We start from the raw sequence: 25,273 nt of genomic DNA, 5'->3' as shown, positions 1-25,273 counted from the left end.
CAACCCAGGCATCGAACCCAGGTCTCCCACATTGGGCACATTCTTTACCAGCTGAGCCACAAGGGAAGCCCAAGAATACTGGAGTGGATAGCCTATTCCTTCTCCAGCGGATCTTCCCAACCCAGGAATAGAACCGGAGTCTCCTGCATTACAGGCGGATTCTTTACCAACTGAGCTATGAGGGAAGCCCATATAGAACTGTAGTCTATATTCTGTGATAAACCATAATGGAAAAGAATATGAAAAAGAATACATATATGTATAACTGAGTCATTCTGTATAAAGCAGAAAATAACAACAGCGCTTTAATCAACTATATGTCAATCTAATTTAAAAAAGTGTTTTAGGGGCATTATCTATTTTTAAAGAAACTTTCGGACTGAAGTACAACATACAAGAAAGTATACACTTAATTGTACAGCTTGATAAATTATCACAAAGTGAAGTTACCATTATAACTACCAACCAAACCAAGTAACAGAACACACTGCCAGCACCGCAGAAGCACTCAAGCCTTTTCCCATCACAGCTTCCCTCCTCATCCTCAGAGGTAGCAACTATCTCACTCCTGACCCAACTCGTTAGTTTCACCAGGTTTTGAACTCTATATAAATACTCGTCATTACATTTACGAGATACATCCACGTTGCTGCATGCCCTGGCAGCTTGTCTTTTTTTGCTGAATAGTCACTGTATGAACCCACCACAAGCGAACTATCTTACTGTCGATGGAGGTTTTAGGTTGTCCTCAGTTTGGGGCTACTGACGTTACCACAAACATTCTTGTTTGTGTCTTTGCTCCTATTTCCGTTGGAAACAAACCTCGCAGTAGAACTGCTGGGTTTCAGGGCATGTTTAGCTTCAGAAGCTACTGACAAATGGCCATTGTAAGTGGGAGGGTACAGGAATCTCAGACGCTCCACATGTTTGTAAACACTTGGGATTCAATGTTTCCCCTTTTAGCCATTTTGGCTGCTTTGTAAGTTGCATCTTATAGTTTTAAATTTGAGCTTCCATAATGACTAATGAGCTTGAGCAGTTTTTCATGTGTTGACCAGCCTTTTGGATATAATCTTTTGTGAAATAAGTCCTGTTCACATCTTGCGCCCATCTTTTTAACTGGCTGCTTTTTGTCTGTTTGTTTGACAAGAGTTCTATATATACTCTGGATATAGTACACACAGAGGAATGTACAGGAAATACCTCATTACCTTTACACTCTCTTCATGATGGTTTCCAGTGAAAAGAGATGACTCCCTATATTACATTTGATAAAGTTTTCCTTTATGGTTAGTGTTTTTCAAATCTTCTTTAAGAAATCTTTGCTTATCCCCCAAATGCTGAAAATAATCTCCTATGTTATCTTCTGGAAGTGCTCCTGTTTTCAGATTTATAATGTAAATCTCCAGAACTTGAGGTTTTGGGTGTGGTATGGGGTGAGGGCCAAGAACCTTTATCCCCCACGAGGCTAGGGAGTCGACTCAGCAGAGCTCACTCTTCTGTCATAAACCAAGAGCTCACAAATGTGCGGCTCTATCGCGGGACATTCACACCTGCTCCATTTATCTGCTCGTCTACCCTGTGCCGATACCACATTGACCTAGTCACTGGCTGCAGCTTTAAGATAAATCTTGAACCCTAGTATGGTAATGCCTCCAAATTTATTTTTCTTTTTCAAAAATGCCTCAGCTATTTTTAATCTTTTGCTATATTTAACTTAGTCTTCACAAAAACCCTGCAAAACAAAGTAGTTATAATTTTAACTAACATTTTTTGGGGGGGCCACACTGTACGGCATGAAGGATCCTAGTTTCCCAACCAGAGACTGAACCTGGTCCCCTTGCAGTGGAAGCATGGAATCCTAACTACTGGACCATCAGGGAAGTCAGGAGTAGTTATAGTTTTTATCCCATTTCATAGAGTGGTCAACTCAGAGGTTAAGTTGCCCTGGGGTCATATAACTTATCAAGTGATGAGAGGGGATTAGAACCCAGATTTATCTGATTCTAGACCTAAGACTTAGAAGTCCTTCAGATACTGCTTCCTTAATCCTCAAGCCAGATGAGCCCTCCTGGGCATTTAATATGAATGCATTACAATGTTAAGAAATTCCAATGTTCTAAGCCACCAACTTCCAGTTAAAAATCTTGTTTGGCAACTACAAAGAGCCACTGTTCTGGTGAGACTCAAGAAAACAAAGCAAGAAGTAAAAGCTTCCTGGCTTTCTCCCACAGCCCCTGTCTCTGGAATACAAGGGCCTGGGGGCCCGGTGCCCCTCCACCCCTCCAGCTTTCATTCCAGCCACCACTCCTCTTCCTTCTCGCCCCCCATGCCACTCTTGACTACTTAGATTGTATAAGCCCAGGCTTTTCATACAGCTACACTTTGCCTCAGGATGTTCTCTCCAATCTCTGGCTACTTCTTCCTTAAAAAACAAAACAAAAATAAAAACAAAAACACCACAAACTCTGGGTATCGGGCTGTCCAGAACCTCATCTGGGTTGGGCATTCCCCCTCTGCTGTGTCCTCCACTCCAGCCTGTCAAAGAGCCCTGCAGTTCAGCCGTCTGTCTCTCCAACTAGCCTGTGAGACACATGAAGCTTCAAATTCCTAAAAGGGGTCAGAGACAGACTTTTTGTGCTAAGCGCTATAATTACATGGTAGCCTCTAAGAGGAGGCCTGAAAGAAATGGTTTCTGCTAAGTCCAGGGTGCACTCGTGGGTGCATGTGTGTGAGCTCAGTTGTGTCCGACTCTTTGAGACTCCATGGACTGTAGCCTGCCAGGCTCCTCTGTCCAAGGGATTTTCCAGGCAAGAATACTGGAATGGATAGCCATTCCCTTCTCTAGGAGATCTTTCAGACCCAGGGATCAAACCCATGTCTCCTGTGTCTCCTGCATTGGCAGGCAGATTCTTTATCACTGTGCCACGTGGGAAGCCCACACCCTAGGTATGAGAGGCAGTTACTAGGAGGCTTAGGGAAGAGGTGGCCATACCTTCTGTGATGCACCTGGGCTTTGTGCTGAGAAAGAAATAGGACTAAGTGGTAGATAGGTCAGGATTAAATGGCCACATGTAGAAAGGCAGCTGTGGCTCATTAGAAGATTTCAGAAGTAAAACATGACCATGAGCACACAATTCAACTAGGAACAAGGCAGGTTCTTCTGAGATGTATTCATTCAACAAACTAAGAGTCTGGCACTGAGGGCAGCTGTCCCTCCCTCACCAGTCAGGAAGCATGGTGTAAGAGCAGGCTGGGGCAGGAATACACTGAAAAACAAGGAGTCTCTCCAATAGGAACATTTTCAAGAAAATGAGATAGGAAGTCCACACACTGGGGTATAAGGAAAGACCACCTCTAGGCCCTTCTGAGCTTTGGATTCCCCAGGCTGCTCAGATACCTCCAAGTCCTTGGTGCCAGCCCAAGTGGCACAGCCAAGAATGTAAGATTGATTGATTGGTTGGTTGGTTTTTTTGGCTGTGCCCTGTGGCACGCAGGATCTTAGTTCTCTGACCAGGTATTAAACCCAAGCCCCCTATATTTGGAGCACAGAGTCTTAACCACTGGCCTGCCCGGGAAATCCCCATAAGCTTTATTTTTATAAACATCTTTCCCGGGAGCACCAAGCTGACCCTCTTTCACCACCAGAAAAATGGAGAAGTGGAAAAACTGTACAGTGTCCAACCCAGGTTTTTCATATTTTCTTAATTAATTTCCATTTCTTATGGCCACTTTGTTCACCGAACGGCAAAGAAAGGATTAAAAGCCTCTCAGAGAAGGGAAAACCACTCCAGTCTTCCACATTTGTTCTGGTTTTCTCTACTGGCTTAGCTGTACTCAAAACAAGGACTTATTTTTCCTTCTTTTAGAAATTCAGAATCTAGGACATTTAGGGTTGTGAATGTTTTGGAGAATAGATCTTCTGGCATGGGATATATGCCTAATTAGCTATTTTTCTCAAAGGAGCAGGGCGGGGGAGGGGGAGGATTGAGATTTGGGCAGTTTAGATAATTTAAGAAAATCTTCAAATAAAAAAGCTTCTGTCTCCAACTTTTATGCCTTATGTTAGAAATAAGTTTCCAGAAAAGAGATGTCAGAGAGGAGGTACTCATGCTAAAAGTTCCTACCTTTCCTGGAAAGGATTACTCCACAGGTTGCTAATATGAATGACTTCAGAGTGCCTGAAGAACTACGGACAGAGGTTCCTGACACTGTATAGGAGGCAGGGATGAAGACCATCCCCAAGAAAAAGAAATGCAAAAAGGCAAAATGGTTGTCTGAAGAGGGCTTACAAATAACTGTGAATAGAAGAGAAGCGAAAGGCAAAGGAGAAAAGAAAAGATATACCCATTTGAATGCAGAGTTCCAAAGAACAGCAAGGAGAAATAAGAAAGCCTTCCTCAGCGATCAGTACAAAGAAATAGAGGAAAACAACAGAATGGGAAAGTCTAGAGATCTCTTCAAGAAAATTAGAGATACCAAGGGAACATTTCATGCAAAGATGGGCTCAATAACATGTATAATATCATGTATGAAACAAGTCGCCAGTCCAGGTTCGATGCACGATACTGGATGCTTGGGGCTGGTGCACTGGGACGACCCAGAGGGAGGGTATGGGGAGGGAGGAGGGAGGAGGGTTCAGGATGGGGAACACAGGTATACCTGTGGTGGATTCATTTCGATATTTGGCAAAACTAATATAATATTGTAAAGTTTAAAAATAAAATTTATAAGACACACAAAAAAATTGAAAAACAAAACAAAAAAGATGGGCTCAATAAAGGACAGACATGGTATGGACCTAACAGAAGCAGAAGATATTAAGTAGAGGTGCTTAAAAAGAATACACAGAAGAACTATGCAAAAAAGACCTTCACAACCCAGATAATCACAATGGTGTGATCACCAGACTAAAGCCAGACATGGAATGTGAAGTCAAGTGGGCCTTAGGAAGCATCACTATGAACAAAGCTAGTGGAGGTGATGGAATTACAGTTGAGCTATTTCAAATCCTAAAAGATGATGCTGTGAAAGTGCTGCACTCAATATGCCACCAAATTTGGAAAACTCAGCAGTGGCCACAGGACTGGAAAAAGTCAGTTTTCATTCTAATCCCCAAAAAGGCAATGCCAAAGAATGCTTAAACTACTGCACAATTGCATTCATCTCACACACTAGTAAAATAATGCTCAAAATTCTCCAAGCCAGGCTTCAACAGTACGTGAACTGTGAACTTCCAGATGTTCAAGCTGGATTTAGAAAAGGCAGAGGAACCAGAGATCAAATTACCAACATCTTTGCATCATCGAGAAACCAAGAGAGTTCCAGAAAAATATCTACTTCTGCTTTATTGACTATGCCAAAACCTTTGACTGTGTGGACCACAACAAACTGTGGAAAATTCTTAAAGAGATGGGAATACCAGACCACCTGTCCTGCCTCTTGAGAAATCTGTATGCAGGTCAGGAGGCAACAGTTAGAACTGGACATGGAACAACAGACTGGTTCTGAATTGGGAAAGGAGTATGTCAAGGCCGTATATTGTCACCCTGTTTACTTAACTTATATGCAGAATACATCATGAGAAACTCTGGGCTGGATGAAGCACAAGCTGGAATCAAGGTTGCTGGGAGAAATATCAATAACCTCAGATATGCAGATGACACCACCCTATGGCAGAAAGTGAAGAAGAACTAAAGAGCATCTTGATGAAAGTGAAAAAGGAGAGTGAAAACGTTGGCTTAAAACTCAATATTCAGAAAACTAAGATCGTGGAATGTGGTTCCGTCACTTCATGGCAAATAGATGGGGAAACAGTGGAAGACTTTATTTTCTTGGGCTCCAAAATCACTGCAGATGGTGACTGCAGCCCTGAAATTAAGACACTTGCTCCTTGGAAGAAAAGCTATGACCAACCTAGACAGCATATTAAAAAGCAGAGACATTACTTTGTCAATAAAGGTCCATCTAGTCAAAGCTATGTTTTTTCCAGTAGTCATGCATGGATGTGAGACTTGGACTATAAAGAAAGCTGAGCACCGAAGAACTGATGCTTTTTGACCTGTGGTGTTGGAGAAGACTCTTGAGAGTCCCTTGGACTGCAAGGAGATCCAACCGGTCCATCTTAAAGGAAATCAGTCCTGAATATTCATTGGAAGGACTGATGCTGAAGCTGAAACTCCAATACTTTGGACACCTGATACAAGGAATTGACTCATTGGGAAAGACCCTGATGCTGGCAAAGATTGAAGGCAGGAGAAGGGGATGACAGAGGATGAGATGGTTGGATGGCATCACCAACTCGATGGACGGGAATTTGAGTAAACTCCAGGAGTTGGCAATGGACAGGGAGACCTGCACGCTGTGGTCCATGGGGTTGCAGAGAGTCGGACACGACTGAGCGACGGAACTGAACTGATTCATTTTCTACCCAGATATGAAAATCTATTCATAACATTTTTCTGTTTGGGCAGGGGAAGTGGCTACTGGAAAGAATAAACAGAAAGCTGGCCAGAAAGCTGCAAAGCACCTTTCTTCCAGGATGTTCTCTACCAAGATGGCAGGGTCACGTGTGATGCGGCACAGGAGTGTGTGACACATGGTTTGAGCTCAGGGTCGTTTGCTGGGTAGGAGATCATCTTGAAGATGCCAGTGGAGTTTAGCAGACCCTGGTGAACCTGGTGGTCGTGGCCAGGTTCACCACAGTGAAGTGAACACCATGAGCTAAGGCCAGACATATGCCAAGAGAGGGCAGGGGTGGGCTGATGGCGCCAATGCTGAACAAGCCCTTTTGAGCAGAGTGACAACTGCCACAGGGCGCCAGCAGCACCCTCACTCTTAGGCAGGCACAGAAGACAGGCAGTAAGCAAACCAACCCTGATCCACCTGATCCACTCCTCCTTTTTGATTTACTAGGGAAAAAAAAAGTGTCTGGTAACTCCAGCTGCCTGAAAAGTAATGACTTTCGGAGAAGCAGAAGCCCTGACTAGAAAAGGGCTCTGGGGGTCACGGCAGTAAGGAGAGCCTGAGGCCAGGCCTCACGCTTGTGTGTGAAGGGCCCACACGGAATAGCCACAGAACATACAACAACTGTACCTGGAAATGACAAGCGTATGTTCCAAAGACAGTTACCATGTACAGAGAGAGGGACCTTTGTTTACATTCTTAGTGAAAAGCTCATTTTAAAGACTTAAAATGTGCTGAAAACCCAGTCTTTTTTCCCATTTGTTTTCAAAGGAGGAATCTCCTTTAAATACAGGACACAAAAGATTACAATATCCCTATTTTCAGGGATATAGATCATATATAATGAATCTGGAAACCATATTCCACAGGAAAAGGGAAATGAGACTCTAGACGTGCATTATTAGGCCATGGGGATTCTTTTCTCTATGTTTTAACTTTCCAGAACCTGGGCTGTGGCTGGGCCTGTGTCTTGATCTGCCTGAAGACCGTGGACATGCGGATGCCCACGCAGGTAACAAGTCCTGTAGGGATCATGCCCTGCGTTTCTGCCCCACTGTCATTGCTGACACACCTGTGCCAAGAGGCTAACACTGACCCTCTCCTTATTGAAGGAGAAAGTATGTAAAAAGACAGACAACTGGGTAAACCCTGTGAGTACAAACTACAAAGTCCTTTTTCACTTCCTAAGAACTTTACTCTATCCTCCTATTTCTAAAGCTTTTTCTAGGTTGGAAATATTCAAATGAGAGATGGCATTAGATCCTAGCCAAAAGAAGGTTTTGTAAAACACTGAATGCTGATCAGAGAAAGGAATAACCAGCCTTGTTAAAAGCACACTCAGAAGGATGCCAAAATAGACTAGAACCGCGTATAAACAGCATGGATTGCATTAACAGGTCTCCCGGGGTGAGTGGAGAGTCTTATCCCCACTCTCTTTGCCTACCTTGTGCTCACCCCGTGGTTATGTAACCTTTAGAATGGAATCTGGAAATTCTTCTGACCCTGCCCTGCTCACTGATAGAGCTGAGCCAGTGGCTGGCAGGGGCACAATCTAATAGGCAAAACTGGAAACACACGAACTCAGCCCTCTGGTCTCGGCTCAGAGACTGTGCAGGCAGGGAAAGAAAGACGCGCCCCTGTCTCTCCCCTCCCCTCCTCTGGCCTAAGTTTGCACTGACTTCACTCAACAGGCACCTGACCCTCCCAGATGAGCTGGGAGGGGCTAAAGCGCCATGCTCGGCCATGGTAGGGGTGGAGGTGCAGCAGCAAACAATATTTAAGATGCTCAGTTTGTTGAGCATTCAGACTTGGGAAGAAAAGCTACGGGCTACCCAACTGAGCTGCACTTTCAGAAACGCGAGTTTTGAGAAAGGCTAAGAAAGAGCAAGGAGAGAGAGAACAGCAAAGTGGTAAGTCCATCACGAGTGAAAGTCTTAGGTTTTAATCTGCCACAGTTTTGCACACCTCAGCTGGGCATAGCTAGGTTCCCCCGAGGAAGAACCTCCTTCCTCACCCAGGCCCACGAAAGATGCTGAAAAAGACTCTCTCGGCCGTGGCGTGGCTCTGCATTTTCCTCGTGGCCTTTGTCAGCCACCCAGTTTGGCCACAGAAGCCCCCTAAGCGCAAGACCCCAGCAGAGCTCACCGCAGCCACCTGCTGTGAGGAGGCAAAGGCGCTCCAGGCCCAGATCGCCAACCTGAGCAGCCTGCTGAGCGACCTGGGCAAGAAGCAGGAGAGGGATTGGGTCAGCGTGGTCATGCAGGTGATGGAGCTGGAAAGCAGCGCCAAGAGCATGGAGACGCGGCTCACTGAGGCCGAGAGCAAGTACTCCGAGATGAACAACCAGATCGGCATTATGCAGCTGCAGGCAGCGCAGACGGTCACCCAGACCTCGGCAGGTAAGGAGGACGCAGCCTCACGCTGCTCGCCACCTCCCGCTCACACAGCTGAGTGCCTCCCGTCTGCAGCCCTGCTTCTAGGTGATGTGGTCAGAATGCTCCCTGGGGTTGCTCATGGAATTTAGTTTCTTGGGTATGTGCCACCAGCTCTAGTTTCTCTTTTGCAAAGGCTTACAAAGTATTTCTTTTGATTCCTAAGATGCTGTAAATTTACCCAGGTCTCTCTTTACTCCTGCAATGTTTCGGCATACTGAAGGTATGAATCGCCATCCTGGAGCACAGAGAGATCAGGTGGTCTGCCCAGAGTCACACAGCAAGTCTTAGAGCTCACATATTCCCGATTAGTCCATTTCCTTGCCCAGAGCTGACTGGCTGTCCCCTCAGTCCCAAGGAAGGAGGAACAAACACCAAAATCATAACATCTCTAGAAGCAAAGTTTTTACCAAAAACAGTTTTCTTGGGTTCCTGGGATTTAGTGGGCTGGGCAATAATGGAACTTGGTTGTCCTATTGGCCAATCTCACTCTTCTCATTGGCTCAGAATTAAGTGCACAGACACTGCCCAGGGCATCTAAGGAGTCCTTTGTGTTTAAAAAGGACTGGTTCCTCAAGGTTCCTCAATTCTACATTTCTATTTTTTTTCCCCCACAATCTCAAAATTGTCCCTAGTCATACAGGAAAACGAAATGCTGAAATTTGCATTTTTTAGTAAGCCCAAAGTAAGATATGTTTACTACTCTTTTCTTTTGCAAAACAATTCTTAGTTTCTACTTAGCTTGGCTCAGACAGGCCAGGTGAATTCGTTTAGACAGAAATTTGGTTTTCTGAAAATATCTGCAAATTATTAGTTACGAGGAGCAGAGTCAATAGATATGTCACTTCTTACTGATACAAGAACAGAGTAAGTCACTGGTAATCCTTAGTTCAAATGAAGAAAAAGTTTTAACTGGAAATTAAGCCTAAAAATTTTGTGTAAATCACTTTCTCAGTATGTACTTCCTGACTCTCAGCTTGGGACAAGAAAGGTATTTTCAGGTCATTTTTCAGACAAGTGAGTCCTGATTTGGGTCTGTGAGACGAAACAGATATGCAGGTGACCAGGGAAGGTAGAGGAACCTGACCTGAACCACCTCCAAACAGGTCAAGGAGCTTCTTGGGCGTCAACTGCAGCTCCCTTGCCGGGCCTCATCCTTCTACTGCCCAGGCCCTCATTCCTTACTTCCCTTCTCTACTAGCAGATGTGGGGGCACCTTTACATTCTGTAAGGAGTTAGCCCCTTGGAGAGAGCAGTAACAGGAAGTGAAGAACTCTGATGGCGAAGACAAGGGTCTCCCATTTCCCCTCTGCAAAGCACTCTGCCTCAAACAATTCCCACCATGGAAGAGTCACCATCTGCAACCGTGTCCTCTTCTTGAAGGCTGAGTGCAGTGATCACCAAAAAAAGAACTCCCAGACAGAGAGGCAGGGAGCATCTTCTGGCCAGGCGAGGGTTTCTGCTTTCTGATCCTATTTGGAAAGGCTGTCCCTTCCACAGTGCTCTCTGATATTCAGAACAGGAGACACAATCCCTCGTAAGGCACTAGCCCCCAGGGCAACTGAGGAAACATTAAAATCAACCAGAGGGAGAAAGCCAGCCTGCCCAAAGCTCTCATTTCCTTGTTTTAATAACAGTGCCAGGAGAAGGCCTGCAGGGGTTCCTTAGACTGTTTGCATTTTCATTTGTCGAGCAGTGTTGAATTAAGGTGGAGAAGATAAAATTATAAATCTTTGCTAATAAGGGATCTGGTAAGCAGTAGCCATTACCTCTGAAAAACAACAAAACAAACAAACAGAGAAACAATAAAACCAAACCCTCTGAGATTCTCATGACTTTTCTGGGAATAGAGGTCTGCTGTCCCAGAAGCTGAATCCATTAAACAGTAGCATCTGTTAGTGGCCCTCACGCATTATAAAGACTCCAGAATTCATACCCTAGAACCACAGCAGGATAATTTACTTCAGCACAAACCTTAAGCATATTTGTACTGCTGTGTAACTCAGGTGAAGGGCTTCCCTACCTCTCAGCCCTACCACCATTCAGGCCAACACATACCTATTCCAGATCTCCTGATATCCATGTCTCCCAAGTCTGGACACTGGCAGCAATGAACACTCCTATGAATTTTGTGGCAGAAGGAAGTCTCCCTTTTAAACTTTCAGTGTAGATGCAGCAGGGGTGCGGCCAGCCCTGGAGCCTGGGCCTGGATGCTCACCCTGTGGCTCACTCCTGCAGATGCCATCTACGACTGCTCATCCCTCTACCAGAAGAACTACCGCATCTCTGGAGTATATAAGCTTCCTCCTGACGACTTCTTGGGCAGCCCTGAACTGGAGGTGAGGCCGTCGCAGCCCACTGCCTGGGTTGTCAGCTCTTCTCTACCTACTCAAAGGCTGGGGACAGCAGGGCTAGTCAGTCTAAAGAGCGGGAAACTCAAGACAGGGACGCAAGCACACCAAATACCAGAGAGCGATCTAAACACTCCATTTACAGGGGGAAAAAGTCCAGCCATCTGTTTGGCTCCTTCAAATCACTACCAACCAAATACTAATCCTTCTGATGTGGTTAGATCACGTTCTCACCACAACCTACGTGCTGTGAAGTCTCGCCACGGCCTACGGCAGTTACTCTTTGGGGAGGAGAAACAGAGAACATGTAGGGAGCATGTCAGAGGACCTGGATGCTTTCCCTTCAAACTACGTGCACTTGCTCTCATCCTCAATTCTGATCTTTCTCAGCAAATCACCAGCCTGCCCAGCTTGCCAATACTGGGGAGAATTGCTACCTAGTGAGCCAGTGGCTGTGGAAGGGCATATGTCCATCAACTCTGGGGGCAAGAGAAGGTGAGAAGCCGTGCTCAGGCTTGTCGCCTGTCTCGGCGGGTCCTGACCAGGGCGTCCCCTCCGTTCCAGGTGTTCTGTGACATGGAGACTTCAGGCGGCGGCTGGACCATCATTCAGAGACGGAAGAGTGGCCTCGTCTCCTTCTACCGGGACTGGAAGCAGTACAAGCAGGGCTTTGGCAGCATCCGTGGGGACTTCTGGCTGGGGAATGACCACATCCACCGGCTCTCCAGGCGGCCCACCCGGCTGCGTGTGGAGATGCAGGTGAGCACAAGGCGCAGTCCCCAGGACTGGACCAGGGCTGCCACGCCCAACTCTGCACAACTCCGGGGTGTCATTCCTACTCCTTTCCACCATCGGCTGGGATACTTGCTATGATGGTTTTCTTGCAGGTTGTAGGACAGTTGAGGAAGAATAGGTTTTTTTTTTTACCCCTGTATTTTTCATAAAAGTGAGACTGCAGGTACAGGAGAGGCCAGACTCAGGCCAGAGCAGAGGAATCCAATAGTCAGCTGGGCTGAAAGACTGTTCCCTGCCCTGGCCTGGGATATAAGGACCTCTGCAAGCAAACCTTATTGATGTCAGTTAGTGATCTTCCTTAAAGGCCCTGAAGCGTCACTATATTCTCAAGTTACTCTTATGACACCTCAGAGTAGGATACAGCAAAACTCAGGTCTATACTTCACAGACAGCGGAAGAGAGAATGAAGGGGAAGAGAAAGAGAGACTAATCAAGCCATATGGGGACTCAGGAGGGAAGTGTGATCTAGGATTCTTGCTGTCCGATTCCCAGGTTAGTGTGTTAAACTAGAGACAGACAAGTAAAGTCTTGCTACGTTCCCTGCAGTAAGAAGACATATGGCTGCAGCTAGAGAGAGAGAAGAGGGGCAGGGTGGTATGACAGGAGGCCCTGCCAGTTTTTCTAAGGCTCTGCCTCCCCTGACAGGACTGGGAGGGCAACATGCGCTACGCCGAGTACAGCCACTTTGTTCTGGGCAATGAACTGAACAGCTATCGCCTCTTCCTGGGGAACTACAGCGGCGACGTGGGGAATGACGCCCTCATCTATCACAACAACACAGCCTTCAGCACCAAGGACAAGGACAACGACAACTGCTTGGACAAGTGTGCCCAGCTCCGCAAAGGTGAGAGTCGGGGTCTGGAGTGGGGAGTTCAGAGGCAGGGCCACAGTCCTGGTGGAGGAGAAAGTGGATTTATAGCTGCACAGTCAGTTTTCTGGCTTTGTACTCCTTTGTGACACTGACCCTAATGGCTTCAGTACATCCCTGCTGCCCAGGGTGTCAGTGGTCTCTGAGGACACCAGAGGACTGACTGTTTCCCATCGCAGGTGGATACTGGTACAACTGCTGCACAGACTCCAACCTCAATGGCGTCTACTATCGCCTCGGGGAGCACAACAAGCACCTGGATGGCATCACCTGGTATGGCTGGCACGGCTCCAGTTACTCCCTCAAACGAGTGGAGATGAAAATCCGCCCGGAAGACTTCCAGCCGTAGAAAGGGGCCTGCTCTGGAGGAGGACTGGAGAAACCAGAGGCTGGGAAAAGGGCAGAGGAGAGGGAGGGAGTCTAGAAAGGGGAGGGACGGGAAGTGGCCCATCATCTTCAAGGAGAGGGTGGTCTCTTAGGAGAACAGGTGCTGAGAATGTTAAAGTAAGTGGGAGGAAGTATTCAAATGCACCAGGTCCAAACACACACTTCTCAGGGGGTTGGCCTGAGGGGGCTCCCTGCCTGTGATCCCTGACGTAGCAGCAGCTTCTCTTTTCCACACAATTTTTCTGTGGAGGAAAAACAATTGTGAGTTCATTTTAGCCATTTTGCCTGAGGCCGAGGTGATGTGAGGGCAGAAAATGAACCATATTGCTTTGATTCTCTTGGGTGTTAGAGAAAGGAGTGAAGGGGGTGGTGGGGGCGAGGGGTTTCTATTTTTAAACCCAATGAAATTACCTTCAGTCTACACACTTTTTTTTAAAAAAAAGACAAAAATTGTTCGGCTGGAGGTGAATGGACCCAAGTTGGAATTGACCGGAGGAAGCTCCAGGGTTCTGGGCCTTGCACTGGTCTCTGAGCACCTCCCCTGCTCAGCCTGGATCAGGCACAGCACTGAGAGGCAGGGAGTAAGCCCAGTGCTGGCAGGAGCTCAGCTGGAGGGGAAGATAAGTCCCTGTGGACACTCGCACAAAACTGACTTAAAATTTTCTCAGTCAATACAGATACATCTATTTTTATTTACTTTATGAGAAAAGGGATCAAAAAGCTTCCTCTTTTATCTCATCTATAAAAAAATGGCTGAAACAGGAAAGTAAATGGCACCATGGTTAATAAATAATTCATGCTGCATATAAATAAGCATTTTGCTTTGTAAAAATAAAATACTGTAGTTTGTTTTCAACATTCAGTTTTTTTCTTCCTTCCACAATAAACTCTTTTAAATCTTGTTCCTTTTAAAATGATTACTATTACCACTGAGGGCATGGTGAAAAGTTTTAAGTGAAAAATCAGAGTGAGCTATGAGAAAGAGACTCTGGGTGTGCTGCAGTCTTCAGGGATACCCAGGGAGGAGCAGGAAGCTGAAGACAGAAAAGCAAGGGAGAGAAAGGGCAGCAGGAGCTGGACGAGGTCAGACTCTGGTCTACCCACCTGACCCCCCCAGAGGCTGGGGCCATTGCCTGGATTCAAAATATTCTGCAAAGCAACACTCCTACTTTCTACCTGAGCAAACTTACATACACAGAGGGAAAAAAATATCTTTAGTCATCACAGATGTCAAATAATTTTGACCTTCAGGAAGTAATTTTTCTTTCCCAAAAAGAACTATTCCCTTGAACCAGTCAGGGTAAGGTAAGCATAATTCTCTAAGTGACTATTTTCTAATGTACCTAGGGTCCTTTGATTGTTGGGAACCCACTTGACCTTAAAAACAAGATCATCAGGATTTTCAAAGAAGTAAAGTGAGTAGAGAATAAGTATATTGAAGCAGGGCTTCCTATGGGACAGGCAGTCAGACAGAAACTTCTTGAAGCAGGCAAGGGATCTGAGATGCTCAGAAGTGGGCACAGTGCTGCTTGGAGAGAGGAGAAAATGATTAGAAGGAGATGAAGAGAAGGAAGAGCACAAGATGATTGGGGTAGAAGTAGCTAGTAATTCTCTCTCATAAACTATATACCCCACAACTAAAGAAAACGGAGGCTCTAGGCAACAAGAACTAAAATAAGTAAGTGGGACTACCTCAAACTAAAAAGCTTCTGCACAGCAAGGGAAACAATAAAAAAACTGAAAATCTACAAAATAGGAGAAGAATATCTGTAAACCATAATCCCTGGGTTAATGTTTAAAATATATAAAGAACTTACATGACTGAATAGCAAAAAAGCAAATAATCCAGTTTAAAAATGGGCAAAGGACCTAAACAGTTCATTTTTCCAAAGAAGACATTCAAACGGCCAATGGGTACATGACCAAGCACTCAACGTCACTAATCACTGGGGAAATGCAAAGCATAACCACAGTGAGATACCAACTCACATCTGGGAAGATGATCATTATTAAAAAGACAAAAGATAATAAGTGCTGGCAAGGAACTGGAGAAAAGGGAACTGTTGGTGGGAATGTAAACTGGTATAACCACTATACCAGTCTGGCAGTTTCTCAAGAAATTGAAAACAGAACTACCATGTGATCCAGCAATTTTTCAGTTCTGGGTTCATATTCAAAGAAAACAAAAATCACTGTCTTGAAGAGATATCTGCACTCCCATGTCCACTGCGGTATTATCCACAATAGCTAAGAGATGGAAACAGCCCCAAATGTACTTTAGGCTCTCCTAGTGGCTCCGAGGTAAAGAATCCACCTGTCAATGCAGGAGACATGGGTTCAATTCCTGATCCAAGAAGATCGCACATGCCTCAGAGCAACTAAGCCCATGTATCACAACTATTGAGCCAGTGCTCTAGAGCCTGGGAGCCACAACTACTGAAGCCCGTGCACCCTAGAGTCTGAGCTCTGCAATAAGAGAAGCCACTGCAATGAGAAGTCTGCGCACCGCCATGTAGAATAGTCCCAGCTTGCCACAACTGGAGAAAAGCCCGCACAGCAACAAAAACCCAGCACAGCCAAAAACAAATAAATAAATAGCACGTGTGTGTGTAAATATATACACACATATATAATATAAACAATGGACTATTATTCAGCCACAAAGAAAGAAATTCTTCCATTTGTGACAACATGGATGAATCTGGAGGGTATTATGCTAAGTAAAATAAGACAGAGAAAGACAAATAACATATAGTATCACACATGCAAAGTCATGTTTTTAAAAGTGATTTCATAAAAATAGAGACTAGAATGGTTGTTGTCAGGGGACAGGAGAATGGGAAAATGTGGAGATATAGGTCAAAGGGCACAAACTTTCAGTTATAAGATGAGTAAGTTTTTAGGATCTAATGCACAGCATGGTGACTATAGCTAACAAAACAGTTTTGTATATCTGAAATCTGCTGAAAGTAGATCTTAAGCATTCTCACCACACATAAAAAAATTAGCCATGTGAGGTGGTTATGTTGATCTTAGTAATCATTCTATAATGCATATCAAATCATTATGGTATACATTTAAATATATACAATTATATTTGTAAATCATTCCTCAAGATAGTTGGGGGGACAAAGTACCTATATCAATCAAAACCTATAGTTCCTGAAATTGACTCATATTTATATAGATATGAAATTGAATAAGTGAAATAAAAACCTTTTTGTGGCAAGGTTAATGTTGAAAAAAAAAAAAGTCACCGTACAAAAACAAAAACCAAAACACTGAAGCTCTAATTCAGCACCTGCGGTTTACCTCACCCTTCTGGGAAAATGTCTGAGAGATGAGGGAAAGCAGGTGGAAGGAAAACACAGAAGGTAACCCACAGAGGTGCAGGTTCTGACAGTAATGGTCACTTTTAAAACATTTTGTCGGGGGCAGGGTGACATGGATTCCAAGGACTTGAAGGTGAGCACAGCACAGCCTCTACCTTCAAGAGGACAGAAGCACAAAAAGGAGAGCTCAGCTCTCCTGAAGGGAAAGAGCACTGTGTTCTGACACACCCTCCAGGGTGTACGAGAGAAGGTACAAAGGGTGTGAAAGAGAACAGGACTGATGGGCAGTTGGCAGAGCTGATGCCAATTGTAAGCACTGGAATTTTCTCAATCAGAAAATTGTCTTAAAATGGGATAACATGTCAGGGGCTGGGCAGTGAGAGCACCAGTTTTGATCAGACCCTGTCTTCTATTTTGGGTGGAGAAAGAGAAGCAGGTGCTGTGGACAGAATCTGCATCTCCCTGATGCACCCCCCAATCCCCCATTCATATTTTGAAGGCTAATTCCCAGTGTGATGGCATTTGGAGACGGGAGCCTTTGGGAGGGGATTAGGCCATGAGTGTGGAGCCCTCATGAAAGGGATTAGTGCCTTTATAAAAAGACCCCAGGAAGACACACAGAGCAACCAACGTCCCAGAAGAGGGTCTTGCCAGAACCCAACCATGCTGGCACCCTGATTTTGGATTTCCCAGCTTCTAGATTTTTCTCCTAACTGTGAAAAATAAATGATGTTCAAGCCACGCGGCCTATGGTAATTTGTTACACTGTCCTGAATGAACTAAGAATGAGGAGGACACCAGATCTTATCCTAATGCTAATACACCAAGTAAAAACTGTGCACATGTATAAGTACAGGAGCACGTGTGTTTCAAAGTACCTAAATACTCATTTAACTCTCTGCTCCCCAAAGAAGCAGTTATACTCACTGATACATAACAGCGTTGAGAGTTTGTAGGCCCTAGTTTGGGGATTACATGTGGATTTAATGTGTCCTAGAGCAGGTGGATAAAAATTTCAACAGGCAGGACGACAGACTGATCCAGCAGCAAGAGAACAGTACTGTCAGCACAGGACAGCTTTTTATAACAAAAATAAAAACTAAGAATCAATTGTGCAAAGATGTTTCTGTGTACGATTAATCTGATTGCTTCAAAAAGAATTTAAGGCAGTTGACTCAAACGTATATACTAAACTTTAAAATAAATGACAAATGCTAAAGAGAAAGTAACAGAAGGAAAAATAAAATTAGAGAAGGGAGTTGGGCAGTAGAAAAAACAGGTAAGATGTCTGCAATGTGATACAGGTGGGCCAGGAATTGAGCTTTGAGCTCTGTATGGAAGGGAACCCAACCTCTTAGTGACCAGTAATGCCTCCAAGACAAAACCAAAGTCGTGGAGGAGGGTCTGGGCCATGGGAGGAGTGTCTGTGAGGACTGGGGTAACGCCGAGAGCAACTTCTGAATAAGCAGCTTAAGGATGTTTCTTAAAACTTTCTTCACTGAATATGACGGCATAACGTGGCAATTGTGCTGAGAAAAAGCAGTTTTACAAATTTAGCAGGAAAAGCTACAAGCAGAAACAAAAAAGATGGGTATTGGGAAGATACAGGAAACCAACTGAAGGGCTGAGCTGAGCTGAACCTGAACCAGCTGAGCTGAACCAGACTTGGAACCAACCAGAGTGTAGAGGCCCTGGCTTCACTGGGACCAGAGGTTTTTGTTTGTTTTCTTAGAGCCAGTATCAATCTGCAGGCAATTCCAAGGATGTATTTTCAATTACTGGAGAAGGAAATGGCAACCTATTCTAGTACTCTTGCCTGGGAAATCCCATAGACAGAGGACCTGGCGGGCTACAGTCCAGAGGATCGCAAAAGTCAGGAACGACTCAGCGACTCAACAACAACATTTTCAATTACACCGGCTTTAAGAAGTTAAATGACCTTCTGGAACACTTTTCCAGGCCTCTGACTACATCTTCTACTACATATCTGCATAAACACTAATGCTTCAGTGATTGTCTCAAATATGGAAAAAACTGGGGCTTGGATGAGGGAAGTTTCAGAGAGGTATCAAACAGAAAAAGGCAAGCAAGGAAATTAATGTTCAAAAACTAGTTACTTAATGTTAAGTCACAATATTCAGCTATGGGGTCTTCTTCCAGTTTTGAAGCAAGATTGCATTATATAAGCCAGAGACGGAAGGAAGGAAGGAAGGTGTCCGCTTCTGCCTAATTTGAAACTGAGGCCTACCCATAGGATGGCACATTTATAAACGTTCCTGTGTGGTATTTTAGAAATCAGCATTCTCTCCAAGTCCAATTTATTTGGGCAAAAACACGCTTCTATTTCTTTTTGGTCACTTTGTAAAGCACTCAAAGGAACAGAGTTTAGCATCTACTCAAAAGCAGAGCTAGCAGAGAACTTGTTATTTGATTATCCTTACAAATGAAGGGAGCGCCACTCACAGCAGGCTGTTTCAGCCACAGTGGAGGTCCTGATTAGCTGCATGAGTTTTCCTAAACTATTTGTAGTGAAATAATCTACCATGTTAGCATTTACATGAAGATAATTAGATCTCGGAGTTAATATTCTCCGATAATCATTAGGGGAAGTAAACAATTCTCTAGGAGCTGTGGAGCTAACATTTAAGGCTGCTTGTAATTTCATAACAGTGAAAAATTTATTAAACAACCTATTTTTTCCATACCCAGAAGACTCAAAACAACCTTATGAGAGAACATAGCAAATGAGAGGAAAAGACCACTGGATTTCAGACATGGCTCTGCCTTTTACATTCACACTCCACAGAGGAAGACTCAGGTACCAATATATTTAGTCAATAAAACCCTAGCCTGCCTCTGGCTGGTCTCTGAGGCACAGAAATCAGCTCCTACTCCTAAGCCAGAGAGTGCGGTCTAACCCAGACATAAAATCTATCTTTCCTAGGCTGCTCTGGTCACAGAACTGCTTCAGGCTGATTTCATCAGGACAAGTAAGCACAGGTTGGAAAGGAACAGGAGCCCAAGTGCTAAGGGTCAACAGAAGTGACAATTCTGGCTAGAGTACCAAGAAAGGCCACCTGCAACCACAACTCGTTTACACACGTGGCAGTCCCGACGGCAGATTTGACAGAGCAGAGGTCTCCAAGGGCCTCCAGGACACTGGCACCAGGCAGTGGGAGAAGAGAGGTCATGTGAGACGCAGGCATCAAGAGAAAGGGTTTATGGCCTACCTGATGAGAGACTCGAGAATGGCAGGGGTGGGACCTTTCTGGAACTCCAGTTCTTTGTAGTGCAGCGCTTTGGCATATGCTCGGCACTTGGCAGCTCTCTCGCCCAGCAGGACAATGCCATTGTCATCTCTCAAAGGCAGGGGGCCCTGGAGGAGAGCAAAACCCCACAGCATAGGAAACAAATGGCAGACAGGCCACAGGCCAGAGTGGGTTATGCAGTGCTTCCCCTCTTCCCGCCAGCTGGCTCCCTGACAGGCTCACCTTGTCACTGTGTTCCATGAATTCAGCCAAATTTAAGAGGGTTTGCGTGACTTCTGCGATGTCCTGGGAGGTGAGGGCCAACTCGATGCTTCTGATGAGCTCATCCTGCTGGTCCTCATTCAGCTCAGACCAGCAGGACACAAACGCAGCGTTAAAGAGATCCCTGAAGGCAGACAGGAGTGGAGACAAATGTTGGAAATGCCCCTCCTGCCTCTGATTGGTGCCACAAAGCCACAACTTAACAAGCTACTCCTGGCACTGATAATGGTTGTACAGGCCAAGGCAGTCCAACAGAACTTGCTGGAAATAGTTCCTATCTTCCCCACCCAATATGGCAGCCACTGGTCAATGAGCACTTGAACAGTAATAAGTATGACTAAGGAACTGAATTTTAAGTTTTAGTTACTTTTAATTAACCTAAATTGAAATAAGCACATGTGGCTCTAGTGACTGTTCAATTTTTCAGCACAGGTCCAGGGAAAACTGTGGGGGCAGGATGGAGTGGGAGAACGAAGAGCAAAACAAAATGACTTGTCTCCACAGTGTTTGCATCACTCTTTTTCATTGGAGGGGATGGACAGAAAGGGACTTTTAACATAGAAGCTGACATAACAGATTCAGTTAACATTCATCTTCAAATGATTCTTGGGATGTTTCTTCTCAGGCAATGTGAAAACTAATACCAGAAGTAGGCATTTGCTATTGCTTTTGAAAACATAAGCAGAACCCGTAGTTGGGTGGTCATAAACAAAGTGAAAACAGAGCTTAAGAAACGAGAAGCATCAGAAAACAGAACCCAAATGCGTACGTCTTAAAACATTCCCTAAGCCAAACCTCTAACAGCTGGGGCCTTGGGAAGACCTGGGAGCAGGGGTACCATTCCCAGAATCACGACAACTATTTAAGACCACTACAGCACCACTTGGGTGGACACGTTTGCTACCCCTGACATCTGGACTTCAATCCTACCCTCTCGCTTTTGGTGAATGTGTGGAGAGGGAGTTGGAAACTACAGGATATGCCTGTATAATGTAAGGGCTTAAGCACCTGACGCCTATACATCTATTTTTATTTACATACTTAAAGGGTTAGATCAGTTCAATGTATACATAATTTTGGAATCTGATGAAAGAAAACAAAATCTGAAATTCATAGGGTAACATGAAGACCAAGAGAAGCCCTGTGTACATTAAGAAGTAAGCTTTCTGATCTAGTTCCAAGGCTACGGTGGCTCCCAAATGAACATGCTTGGCATTAAGGGGACAGACACGTGTGTGTGTATTTATCACAAACCTCTTTTGGATGAGGGTGTGCTCAAAAGGGACTTGAAGCAGACAAGAGGAAACACTATTTTTGCATACTATGGAAATAGAGAATGTGAAATCTGCACACTATGGAAACAGAGACTCCCTAGGAACAATTTTTTTTAAGCATTAAAAAATATTTGAAAGAAATCAGATGAACCAAATCATGGTATCCAAGTAGCAGTCTCAGGGACCATCTCTATTTCCGCTAAATACACTCCAAAGAGCAAACCAGCCGTAATGATGAAAGTGAAATGGAATACTTCACTTTTTTGGTTCCTGCCAATGAAAAGATAGCTAATGAAATCATGCTTCATTACAAATAAGCACTGTCCATTGTAGAAAAACTTAGAAAATAATGAAAAAAAGAAAATAATTGCTCCTTAAATCCTCCTAGAGATAATCATTATTGTATTACTTTATAATCTTTTTCCTAGGTACACATATTTTTAATAGTTGAAATCCCACATTTGCACCATTTTGTATTCCATTTTATTCACATACATTATACCATGAATCTACATGTGTTACAACTTTTTATAAACCAAATTTTCAATGACTATTTAAGATTCACTGTGTAGGATTTACAGTATTTTTAAGGTAAATTCTATTTTCCAAAGATGGCTGCAGCACTAGCTCCTGTTCCACACATTCTTCTACGATCTATCCTGCTGCTGCTGCTGCTGCTAAGTCACTTCAGTCGTGTCTGACTCTGTGTGACCCCATGGAAAGCAGCCCACCAGGCCCCTCCATCCCTGGGATTCTCCAGGCAAGAATACTGGAGTGGGTTGTCATTTCCTTCTCCAATGTATGCAGGCATGCTAAGTCACTTCAGTCATGTCCGACTCTGTGCAACCCAAGGACAGCAGCCCACCTGGCTCCTCTGTCCACAGGATTCTCCAGGCAAGGATGCTGGAGTGGGTTGCCATTTCCTTTTTCCACTCCCCTATAAAAAAGTGGCATCCACGTCTCCTCTCCTTGAGCCTGAGTGGGTCTTTGTGACTTCTTTTGACAACAGAATGGGGCAGAAGTGACACTACATGACCCCCAAGGCAGGTTGTACAAGCACCACGCACTTCTGTGTCATGTGTCAGTCCCTTTGCGGTCACTCACTCCTGAATTAAGACAGTATTCAGTAAGGAAGCCCAAGCAACCCGTGGAGCAGGCCACACGGAGAGGAACCAAGGCCCTGGCCAGGGCTGAATCTTTGGCCAACTGTCAGCCCCAACTTGGCAGATGTATGAATGGGCCATCTTGGAGGTCAACCTTCTAGCCCCGGGACTAATACCCCTGCTGATACTGGGTGGGCCAGAGACAAACTGTTCCCACACTTCCTGCCCAAACTGCAGATTTGTGCATAGAATAAATAATTTTAGATGACTGTTGTGTTACACCACTAAGACTTGGGGACTTATGCAGTCACATGTAACTGGAACATCACTACTACTGGAAACAGATTATATTAAACTATTACATAGTTGTTTTCAGAGTTATAAATGACTTTGTAATTAAAATTTTGGACCTAAATCTACTAATGAAAGGTCTATTAGCAAGGTTAAGATGGATCTTCTTCCTATAATAAGAGCATGTTCAATTTGCCTTTTTATTTTTTACCCCAGAAGTTAACGAAATTAAAAATACCTTTTTACTCTTACTGTTAATAAAAACTAATTATTATATATTGCTTTCTACAGGCTAGTCCTCTTGATCACAATGTGAAGCTGGGAAGAAGGGAGCCCTGACACACCGCACCTGGCCATCGGGTTGTAGGCCTGTGCCAGGGCCCAGCAGGAGCGCAGGGAGGGTGACGAGGAGTCCTTCAGCAGCTCCAGGCTCAGCCGCCGCAGCCATTCCAACCAATCATCTTTGGAAACCCTTCTGGCAGCTCCCCAGGCCTATACACCACAGGCGACAAAGGAAAACCATCAGCTGTGAGGGCCTATTGTAAGGAGCCCTCGCCTATCTAATGATTATCCCACTTCTTTGGTTTATACAATTGTACCTCTCATGACAAAACTCCCTGAGTACAAATACAAAAGAGTAATATTTAATTAAAGTCATAAAACAAAAGCAGCAACCTCTGGAATATAACACAATATAGAGAACGCCTGTTTTACAACTCATCTGTGCTCAACTCTATCTGCCAAGCAGAGAGCTCCACAACCCCAGAGTGGATGGGGATCGTCACACTAAGAATGGCCTCCAGCAGTGTGGGAAGGGCCCAGGGCACCCTGCAGTGGGACACTGGCTCATCTGACAGTGCAGTCACACACGGAGGGGGAAATGCTCAGATCTGCACCATCATCAATAGTGCGACAAAGCCCAGAGGACACAGCACTATGTTGGAATGAGACAAAAGGAGCTGAACAGATAGAACTTTTACTTTGCAGTTAATCCCCTTCAATTTTCCTCAAAACTCTGAGCTCTCCTGGCACCAAGAGTTACTAGCAGGGGCAGCTTAGGGAGGTGGATGGAAAGACTCAGGCCCTGGGGCTGGGTAATAGAGGGTACTGGCCAGAAGCCACATTCTGTGCAGCTCGGCAACTTGAGTTCAAATCCCAGTTATGTAACGTATTGGGTGCCTAGTCTTGGGCAAGTTACTTAACTTTTCTGTGCCTCAGTTTCCTCCTCTGTAAAGTGTGGATAACAGTCCCCACCTCAGAGGGTGTTTTAAGGATTAACTAAGTTAATATGTGTAACAGACTTAGCACAGTGCTCAGCACAAGTTAGTGCTCTATGTGTGAGTGTCTGTCTGCTACTCTGAAGTTAGAAACACCTGGCTGGAATCCTGGCCCTGCCACTCAGCTGCTGAAGAAACTCTGGGCAAACTACTCGTATGCGGCATCTGAGTCTTAAGTCTTCCTCCTCCAGGAAAAAATGCATCTAAAGGGTCTAGCTGGAATAACGAGCAAAACATTGTTGCTCTTATTATCAAAATGACTTCTCTCTGAATTGGGCTAGCCCTAACTACTAAATCTTTAACTTCTAAAATATATTCTTAAAAGATTTTTCTGGCAGAACAGACAGGTCAATCCTCCCTAAACTAAGGGAGGATCAGATAAGTTAGAGCAGAAGTTCTCAAGGGAAGTCGTCCAGGGAGTGAAAGAGACCTGTGTGTGCTACATAACCTGACCACCACTAATCCAACCCACCATTTTCCTGGGATGAAACAGAAGTCTGCTGTAGCTTTTGACGAGTTACCAATAAGTGACAGTACATCAACTATTACTGTACATCAAAAACTGAAGTAGAGATACTGTAAGAGACAGCTTAAAAATTTTTGTCGATTCTCACTGACACAATGAGAACTCCTGAACTAAAAGAAGAGTGACACTAGATACCAAAGACTTTTAGACCTTATTCTGTGGAATGAAATGGGAACACCAAGTGCTTTTCAATCCACAGACTGCTGGTTTCCACCCTACACAGTGAGTCTCTGCATAGCAGCACTATATTACAAGGTATTTAAAAGTCAATCATATACAAGGAAGTAGTACTAATGTCTTTCGCCCTCTAAAGATGTGAGGCTGAGTTTGGGTGAGGCCAAGACAATGCAGCACAGTGGTTAAGAGACTGGTCTCTGGAGTCATACCTGGCTCACATCCTTGGCTCCTCCATCTACTGGCTGACATTGGACAAATTTCTTAACCTTTCAGTGTCCCAATGTCCACATCATAAAAGAGAGATGGTAATGACAGCACTGAACTCACATGGTTACTGTGAAGATTAAATGAATCAATACATATAAAGTGCTCACAACAGTGTCTGACAGACACATGGGAAGTGCCCAACAAGTGTAGATGGTGGTTATTGTGATCATTAACATTAGTACCATTCGATAAATGGTA

At 44.6% G+C, this 25,273-nt stretch overlaps 2 protein-coding genes across 2 annotated transcripts in view; one reads left to right on the top strand and one right to left on the bottom strand.

Annotated features, from left to right (window-relative positions):
• The window catches only part of MTOR (mechanistic target of rapamycin kinase), a 123,707-nt gene that overhangs the window by 54,654 nt on the left and 43,780 nt on the right, over window positions 1–25,273 (bottom strand). Inside the window, exons 26-28 of the mRNA XM_002694043.7 lie at window positions 23,178–23,320; window positions 20,122–20,284; window positions 19,861–20,006 (exon numbers count right to left, since the gene is read on the bottom strand). Coding sequence (XP_002694089.2) covers window positions 19,861–20,006; window positions 20,122–20,284; window positions 23,178–23,320 — 452 coding nt within the window. The remainder of the gene's footprint in view (window positions 1–19,860; window positions 20,007–20,121; window positions 20,285–23,177; window positions 23,321–25,273) is intronic.
• Window positions 8,068–14,152, top strand: ANGPTL7 (angiopoietin like 7). Its single transcript, NM_001014909.1, is given in 5 exon segments — window positions 8,068–8,864; window positions 11,136–11,236; window positions 11,813–12,007; window positions 12,689–12,887; window positions 13,091–14,152. Coding segments are annotated over 5 exon segments (1,035 nt in total). The 5' UTR covers window positions 8,068–8,494; the 3' UTR covers window positions 13,261–14,152.

The sequence above is a fragment of the Bos taurus genome, chromosome 16 (genome assembly GCF_002263795.3).
Source record: "Bos taurus isolate L1 Dominette 01449 registration number 42190680 breed Hereford chromosome 16, ARS-UCD2.0, whole genome shotgun sequence".
NCBI lineage: Eukaryota > Metazoa > Chordata > Mammalia > Artiodactyla > Bovidae > Bos > Bos taurus.
This window is presented reverse-complemented; position numbering and strand designations above follow the sequence as displayed.